Source organism: Pavona decussata, unplaced genomic scaffold, assembly GCF_977016875.1.
Source record: "Pavona decussata unplaced genomic scaffold, jaPavDecu1.1 SCAFFOLD_53, whole genome shotgun sequence".
NCBI classification, from domain to species: domain Eukaryota; kingdom Metazoa; phylum Cnidaria; class Anthozoa; order Scleractinia; family Agariciidae; genus Pavona; species Pavona decussata.
Genome location: NW_028145475.1, coordinates 643,852 through 652,987, shown reverse-complemented (window position 1 = coordinate 652,987; position 9,136 = coordinate 643,852). Strand labels below are relative to the sequence as shown.

The window sequence follows — 9,136 nt, the reverse complement described above, 5'->3', positions numbered from 1 at the left end:
TACATTGAACACAAGGGAAAAAGATAAAAAAAAGTTGTCCGAAGTAGCTCAATCCATTCCGACATCTTGGCGGAATAGCAGCTTAAATTACGTTGTACCTCGTAGCGCCATGGCGTGACAGGTTGCAGAACTGTTAATGTTGCGTACGAATTTGCACCGGATAACGCCGCCCCAATGCTTCTGGGTTCCAATGAGTGCAAACATGTATGTCTTGGCCCTTCAAGCAAATTAGGCTGAAAACGTATTTTCTAATACGAGGTACTCTTCGCGTACATGGACGGTGTCGTAGAGTCTTACTTGATGCATCAGATCATTAGTGAACAGCCTCCGGTTAATTATTTTTTAAAAAAGCTTGGAAAGAAGAGAAAGGGACAGTACAATGCAGAGTGACTCAGTTGCCTCGTTTGTATGTCAGACTGCTTGCAAACGAGGCAAAAGGGACAGTACAAGGCAGAGTGACTCAGTTGCCTCGTTTGTATATGTCACTTCTGAGAACTGTAAAAACGCCTTATTAATATTCTAACTGGTTGGTTGTGGTGACGGTTGCATTATTTCGTCATTTTGTTTCTTTTCAAATGTTTGATGGTAATTTATTGTAGGGGATAATTTATTTCATTTCACAGCGAGAAAACAAAGGTTTCTGTGTAGCCGGACATGATCGTTAAAGACTATTTTACGGAGTTAAAACATAATTTTTTCGCTTTCTATGAGATAGTGATGTAGAAGGTTTCGTTGTCGACTGTTAAATTTAGTCAGCATTAAATTCTGTATCGAGGGGGTAAGGATGACACATCTATGGTTTGGAAAAGAGTTAATTGGGACGATAATGCACTGGTGGCTAATTTAATCTTGTATCTCTTTGTGATTGCAAGCGGCCAATTCCACTGATCTGAGATAAGTATCTTTAGTTTTATTTGTAACAGTTATCCAAGTATCGCGTTCGGCAAATCGGTAATTCATCAATCAAGAGTTTTTGATGTAGGTGTTTGAAACGTCACATGTTCATGCCGCTTTCCTAGCGACTGTGGGCTCAGTTAATTCCCGAGATGGGATTGCGACCGAAAAAAGGACTTAACTTCCCGAATGACAGGTCTAGAAAGTCGGGAAAAGGACAGTCGTGTTTATTAAATGTAGCTTTAATTATGGGCTTGAAAGGTGAGAACCACATCACATGACCAAGAGAATTTCTTACCTTCTTGACATGTTCCGTTAAGGCCTTGGCTTTTGGTAGATGAACACATCGTCCAAGTATATTTTGCAAAGTAATATTTAATTAATCCTTGGCAGTAATTTGAAGAACTCAAGACGGTGGTCTTGGTCGCTGTGCAGTTATAAACAAAATTAAACGATGTAAAGATCGGTTGCTATCTGTGAGTACCGTGGTACGAATGATGTAGAACAAAAGACAGGAAAACGATGCCAGCAAATAAAACAACAGCAACAACAACAACAACGAAATACAACACCTTACAAACAAAGAATTACAGTGGGTTCTAGTTCTCGTAGACGGAAAGACTCTTAAGATCGTGCTGGCCCCAAACACTATTGTTTGACTGCTCAGTGAACGTTGCAAACAGTTTCGCTTCAGTTCCGTCTATCAAGTAAGCCGTGGTCCGAGTTTCATGTTTAGGTAGGCTATTTATTGTATATCTGTGTACAGTCTCTTTGTTGGAATCCGTCCGAAAGTAAATACTACAGAAAAACTGTAAAATCATCTAATAAACCCTCATAAATGCGTCTATATCAGTAGTGAAGTGATTTTGTTGCATGTCATTTTATTTAATTAACAAACGTGGATACCGTAAACAGCACGAATTCCCCAACATACCCTTAGCCATTCCTCGTTGTAGCGAGGAAATTGTTTTGTCCCAGGCGCTAAGTGTGTCAGTTGTCATCGCGGTAATCGGCAACGTAGGTATTAATAGGTTCATTGCACTAGTGAAACCTTAGCTGTTGTCAAAACTGCTCATTGCGTAATGCTTTTAGTTTTCGTTTATGGAATACTGTCTTTGGTTCTTAAAAGCAGCTAAAAGCGGATAATTCTAAAACCGGCGTGAATGAAATGGAGTAGATTTTATCCGCCAGAGTTCTACCAGATTAAACAACCGGTCCCTGATGACAAATGTGTTTTTTTATGAATAAAACTTTCATTTAATGAATTTTTTTTTTTGGGGGGGGGGGGGGGGGCTATAAGTGAAATGAAGTACACTTTATTTGCCATTCAGACCGATCTTTTTCCAATTCATAACTCTTTGAACAACCAGCACCCGATTTTTTAAATTTATTTTTATTTTTTTTATTTTAACAACCTGCGCCTGATGATGTAGCGCTTCACAGGTCTCAGTTTTGCCTCTGATTGGTTAAAATGAACCGCGTGACGCTATTATTATCTGGATGGCTTATGTCATAAGTATGGAATTTTCGTTCACTTTCAACCCCCTCTTCTGTGCCCACTGCGCAGGGGCAAAATTTTTCATCAGGGGTTGTTTGGTTGGTGATGCTGTGACCTTGCGGCGATACCGAACTTCTATCTGAAGTTCTCTAGTGATGAGTGGTTGGCGTCTGTTGTTGTATCTTATAGACAAATAACTGTTCCACACTGCCTTTCCACCCAGCTGTGTAAATCACGGAAACCATCATCTCATCCGGGCAGGGGGGGGGGGGGGGGCGGGGTGGTAATACTGCTTTGTCACTTTATGCTTGTTATGCAGTGGTGAACTAGCATCCCACACACGGGAAGTTGAGATACTACCCTGGATACCCTGTGGCCGAGTGTGACCTTTCCTCAATTCAATGTTTGGAACAATTGTATTTCATCATTCGCTGCGACTTGTTTTCCCGCGCGAGAATCAGTTGACGCGTTCGTGCGCATTTCCTTATCAAGTTGATTATAAAAGTTTAACCATCAGGTTTATTGAGCGCCAGACCTTTGTCAGAGGAGGTTGAATATAATTATGTGAATATGATTTCAGTTCACATTCTGTAATATGATGGATTTGTTTAACCCTTGTTAATCCCAAGAGTTTCCAAGTCAAGTTGGGGAAAATTTCTCAGGCGCAAGTCATCTTAATTTCTAAAATATCGACAAATGAACACTACCATGAGAAAGTCGTGTTAGAGAGCTTTCATTTGAATGGTCGTATCCACAGACTCATATTTTTCGTTTGTCAGTACCACCTTACTTGATTGAAGTTTTGCCCCAGCGAATTCTCAGACTCGCCTGGGCAACATGCAATATTTGCTTTGATTTTTTCCGTCAGTTAATTTGTCACGATGTTTTAAATGGCAGTTTTGATCGAGGCGAACTACACAGTTTGAAGAAAACCTCTAGTTTATTTCCATTTTTTAACCGTGATCATCTCTATGTTCCAAGCAACGCATATTTGCTGGCGATCGTACACAAATAAATAACTTATTAACCAAAACTATCTTCTCTGAAATACACATAGGCATGCGAGCCAGTCCCTGCAATGTGATGGACTGACGCGACACCAGTCCAAACTCATATCCAGAGCCAGCGTTCATCTTCACCAGCGGTTGATAAAGCCCGCTGGTAAAGGGCAAACGCGGGCTCTGGGTGCGAGATTGTCGGCAGTTAGAACTTCGTCTGTTGCGTTAAAGTTGTTATACTTTTATTCTAGCTCAAACTTACCAACAATGAAACGAGTGGCAAGCCTATTGTACAGTTCTCCTGCGTGTTTTTAATTTAACATTCTTCCCGAAAATATTGTACAGAGTGTTCAGAAAAACGAATCAACACAACTTTGAGAGGGGAATTGAAGCGGCTAATCCGCGTTTCCCCCTTGACCAGAATACCTGATCACGTGACCTAAATCAAACTAATTCAGTCGCCTAGGCGACTTGGGTCTCAATTGGTACATTCTTTATCAAATAAAGTTAAACTTCAATATACATACATATTGACACAAAGTGCCCGGACTCTCACTCATGTGGGTTTTGCTGCACACTGCGAAATTTGCTTAACTAGTAAGCATGCTTTTTTGTTAACGAGAATGTTTTGCAAAGTGGTCATAAACTCCGAAGCTAAAGTGCTCCAGAAATCGAGTTTGCTGTTGAAGTATTCGTAGTAGCGTTAGTTAATTTTGTTATACTACAGTCTGTGTGGGTGTTTATTCCTTCGTTGAGCGCTTCTCTTTTGTCGATCTCTTCTTCTTTCGTCTTCGTCGTTTGCGTTTGCCACCCTCTTTCAGCACGTCCACGGCGTTCGCTTCATCCGGAATGCATTCGTACCAGATTTTTAAATACTTGTAAACGTTACCACAACTGTTGTCGTCGAAGAAAATGTTAGAGGCGACCACCTCGCAGGCTTGCTCGTCTTTACACTGTCCATTAATTTTTTTCAAAGTGTTGTCGCTTTGTGTCTCACAAAGCCTCTCGGATGTGAGCCCTGCTGGAACCTTGGGGCATGTCACGTGATCGTCACGACCCCAGAATGACTTTGTGACCTTGATGAGTTCGTATTGCTTGCACTGTACCCAGCCCTTCTCTCCTTCGCAGATTACAGTGAAGTTCTACAAAATGAAGCAAAATCATGTTGGTGAGGGCTGAAACTTTTCTGGAGTCGAAATCAGTTACATTATGAATAGCTTTTTGTTTCAAATAGCCCTTTGTAATCGTTTGTCAGACAACCATCTCGGGTAAATAAGAGCAAAAAGACAACGTCTTTTTGTCAAACTCTCTCCCATTTGTGTGCTCGCTGGCATTAGCGAGAAGGCTACCTTACCAGTACAGACTAGCGGTACTATACGCCACAAAACGCCGCAAAACCTTCGTTAATTCCATTTGTATTTGGGAGTTTAATTGATTGTTTTTGTTGCCAATCACAGATCGTTGATAGCTCTTGAACCTTGTCAATAAGCAAAGCAAAGGTCAGAGTTTGTTGAAAGGTATACTAAAGTCCTGCAGCTGTCTTGTCGGTTCTGTGGACCAACTGAGGGGTCTGTCGGCAAACTTGAAATGTGATACTCACCGAGGCTATTGAAGCTGAACTTAGTATGTGTAAGTTAACTTTATTTACAAAAAGTGCATAAAAATCCAATGAACGAACACTTACCGGCATAATTGGTTCGGGACCAGCGGGACCCATTGGACCTTGCATACCTGGAAGACCAGGGGCTCCGGGAAGACCTGCAGCACCGGGGGCTCCCTGCTCTCCGGGATCTCCCTTGTCTCCTGGCATACCTGGAGGTCCTGGTGGACCGGGGGGACCGGGTGTTCCGGTGGCTCCGGGGGCACCGTCCTCACCTACATGACCAGGGGAACCGGCAGAACCAGGCAGGCCCGGGGGTCCAGGCTCTCCAGGTGGTCCGGACGGGCCGGGGGGACCCGGGGGACCGTTGAGGCCTTTCAAGAAGAACCCGAGAGTGAGGTTCTGTTCAAGCAGCTGACTGACCATAAGCTGGTCAAGAAATGGTTGTGTTATTCTGTCGCCGATCTTAGGCCAGTCGGGTAAAATGTTTTGTGAATGCTGTAAGGAAGAAAAAAACACGTTATTTTTTTGACAGTTTAAAAAGAAAACAGCTTGTTTTGTTACAGACGGTGCTTCTTCCTTTCGAAAGTTCGCAATTTCAGCTCATTTTATCAGTTGTATTTCTGTTTATTATTCTCTCCGTTCTGCGGTTGGAATCAAAATGCCGTAACACAAAAGCATTTTGCCAAGCGCTATTATTGATTTCAATTTTTTCTTTCATCGGTGGAAGCATTGTTATGTTAGATAATCTTTGGGTTGGTGATATCTGTTAAACTACGTGCCAGCAAAGTGATGTCTCGCGTAAAGTGGACGACTTTAGGACAAACTTTTTCTCAAGAAATAAATTTAAAAACCTACGTAATGATAAACAATTCACGATGAAATAGCCAAGAACAAAAAAGGAACCAACTCATTTGACAACCAACACTACACAGCTCAATTCTTTTAACTAACTTTATGCTTGATAAAGAGATCGCAAACGAAGTGATTATCGGAGAACATTCAGTTTTCAAGCATGTCTCGTCTTTAACAAATATAAGAAATATCAGAGGTCCTGACCTAGCGAGATTGTACGTAAGCCAAACAAAAACATGACAACCAGTACCTGCTAAAATCGTTTGACTAGCAAGACATAAGGTCACTTCTATTGTCAGCCATCTAAATATAGCTCATTCCCAAGACTTACGAAATTTCTGCGGGAAAATGGCTTTTTTCCTCGATGTGTCGTAACTTGTGCGAACGTTTGACAAGAACCAAATTTTTAGTGAAATACCAAGAGCCTTACGACATTAGATATTGACAAACTTGGCGGGAATTCCTCTGCCCAATATTTTGTTTAACTTGACGCAAATACAACTTTTCTAAGAAAATCTCTCGCGGAAAGAATGAATCAAAATAAAATTTCACCCTTGTTTGGCCAATATCTAATTATTTTTTGCTTTACTATTGCATCGTCAGACACACGGTTAATGAAAAATCGTCAATGCCAGACTATCACAGATAATCACTTTAATAACAGGAAAAATGTATTGCATCGCTATTAGCTAAATTCTGACAATCAAAATAATTGGTCACATTGATTGATAATCCGTATTAACGGGAAATAAATTTTACTAATCAACAGAACTCAGCTTTAGTAGTAGCACATCCATTTTAGGTATTTGCGGTACGTACAAAATATTTGATAATTGCCTTAAACTACCGTTTCCAGTATCCCCTTCTTACATCTCTATGTTCCAACAAATCTTTTGTAGTGTAATTCTCTCATATCGCTGTACCTCTAGCTAAATTATTTAGCGTTGGACAGCGTCACAACGAAATTGTTTTCGTCCTTGATCGATTTTCATGCTGTTACTGTTCTCCTTCACTAGTTCATTAACGTTGGAGAATCATCTATTGTTATCAGTTTTAATGGAATAATCGTTGTGTTTTGCTAGAGAAAATTATGTAGCACAGCTATAAAGTGTTGCAATTACCTAAACACGATGATTTTAGCAAAAGGTTAACGAAAATAATAGCAGGATGTTTACAAAGGTCGAGACGAACGATATATCGCGTGTTCACGCAGGAAGAATGAACGATTCACGTTAATTGTGTGTTGTAATGCAATCGCAGAAAATTGTCCTCTTTGCATTCGATTGTATTCCTTATTTTTTGCTTGTTGAAATATGTCAACGTCTATGGAAAAGGGAAATTGGTTTGAACAAGGGACCATTTCTTTAACTGGTAGTACCTGTCCTTTGTTTACATCAGACAAATGTTATGCATCGACAAGCAAACTGCAATGAGCTCGAAAATAAAACGGAAAGAGAAGCAAAAGTCCAAAATAAAGTTCATCCAACAGCACATTCCGTTTTAGACTTATATTTCCTGCAGTGGAAGCCAAGCTTTCGTATTTATATGCGATAAAATGAGTATGTTTAGCGTGTGTGACAGATACAACAATGGCGTAAATCGGAAACAACATCACCCTAAGTTTCGAAATGAGAAAGCAAATTGTACTATAAAGGAAGAGAAAATTAAGTGTCAAACATCATATGCTAAAATCTTCGAGTTTATCTCGAAAAGTTCGGTCATGGAACTGGTAGAAATGCTCGGATCATTTATTTGGATACGGTCGACACATCTACAGAAAAACTTTACTCAAAATACTTCGAAAAATTACACTAAATTTTAGTGGTTTAGTGCGCGAATTCAACTCGGGATTGTTGAATTCACGCTCCTAGGCCGGCGAGGGAAAACATCGAGCCACCGAAAAAGAACCTGCCCTAGCACTAAGATAATCCATTGGCGCGTATTAATAATACATAGTGAGATTTTTAGCAAACGAAAGAGAAAATGATCTTTACTTACCGTGTATTCTAGCCAAACTAGGCCCACAAACAAGGCTAGAAGGCTGCCTATGCCTCCTCTGAGCCCCATAACCTGGCGATGAAATGAACAAGAGAACAAGTGATCAGTGATTCTCGAACACCCTGATTGGTCATTAATTATTACCGAGTTGTGATTCATCTCATCGACAAAGTATCTTAGGCGCCAAAATTTTTTTTCGCAACTTAGGAAGGAAAGAAATTTCTTTTCCTTTTCTTGAGCCAAACTTACCTAATGTGATTTATAATATTGTCAAGAAGTTTCTAAACAACTGTGTCTGACGGTAATGAAGTCGTTGACTAAGCGTTACACATGTCATATTTACGTTATCAAGGGTAGAAATTAATGGCGTAATTTTCAAGTTGGCAAGGCTAAATTATTTCGTGTTGCTTTGGATAGAATGAATCTCTCCTCGATAACAATGAAGCAAACTAAATTTTTAAGTTTGCTGTATAAATAAGTTTGTTCTCTCCACCAAGCCAGGACTTGGAAAAGAAATGTCAAACAGGTTATAAATACAAGTCTGTATTAGATATTTCTGTCGTTAAATGACGATAATTATATACCACAAATATGACTCGACAGTTAAAGCATAAGTCCAAGATACAAACTCGACCTTCTCTATTCAGATCTGCGTGCAAGGAACTACCCTTCCTCGCAAAGAGACGCAAGCTCCACCTCCTCGGACAAATCAAATTAATGCGAGGAAAATAGACTCGATCCAAACAGATAGGCAAAGTGAATGACGGCAAGCTACATTGGTTAACGATACTTGTGATCAAGTCCCATTTGTTTGGATGAAATCCAATTCCCGCATCGCTGTCGCCCTCGTAAAAACTGCAGCGTTTCGGAAGCGGAAAATCGGGCGAAGAAATTCCGCGGAGGTAGAGTCGCGTTTCGCAAATAAACCAAGCTCTTTTACCACTAAAGCTCCCTGGCCCTTGTCCCTTGGCAAGTGTATCCGTCAATGCTCGTGTTTAACCCCAAGATGTTTACGATGTTTTCCCAGGACACTAACCTGCGACAAAGCTTTTTGTTTCCGATGGTACAAGAAGCCCTGTCAGTAGAAGTTACCGTGAGGTCTGAAACTGACTTTGCTCTCAAATGTTTCAATACTGGCGCTCGGAGGGCTTGCGCGCATGTGCGTTAAAGCCGTCCAACCACCTTGTCGTGCTTGACGTGGCATTACAAAGGAGGAAATTTTATTTGGCATGACGTAATGCAAGCTTAACATGCTTATGTCTAGGGGAGCCAATCAGAGCGCGCGAATCAGCA

At 40.7% G+C, this 9,136-nt stretch overlaps 1 protein-coding gene and 1 long non-coding RNA gene across 3 annotated transcripts; both read right to left on the bottom strand.

The window, feature by feature from the left end:
* Window positions 1-251: 251 nt before the first annotated feature.
* On the bottom strand, window positions 252-579 carry LOC146480298 (uncharacterized). Its single transcript, XR_014864690.1, has 2 exons — window positions 469-579; window positions 252-399 (listed from the first exon to the last, which is right to left on the bottom strand). It is a non-coding gene; the product is annotated as an uncharacterized LOC146480298 (long non-coding RNA).
* A 2,734-nt stretch (window positions 580-3,313) lies between these two features.
* On the bottom strand, window positions 3,314-9,018 carry LOC146480297 (uncharacterized). 2 transcript variants are annotated; one of them, XM_085109460.1, is made up of 4 exons: window positions 8,880-9,018; window positions 7,844-7,915; window positions 5,075-5,488; window positions 3,314-4,532 (listed from the first exon to the last, which is right to left on the bottom strand). In XM_085109460.1, exons 2-4 carry the CDS (start codon window positions 7,910-7,912, stop codon window positions 4,131-4,133), a joined length of 885 nt encoding a protein of 294 aa, XP_084965586.1. In that variant the 5' UTR covers window positions 7,913-7,915; window positions 8,880-9,018; the 3' UTR covers window positions 3,314-4,130. The 2 variants fall into 2 exon arrangements, with proteins under 2 accessions (XP_084965586.1, XP_084965587.1); XM_085109461.1 differs by having other exon boundaries at window positions 8,784-8,940.
* Between the last annotated feature and the right edge of the window lie 118 nt (window positions 9,019-9,136).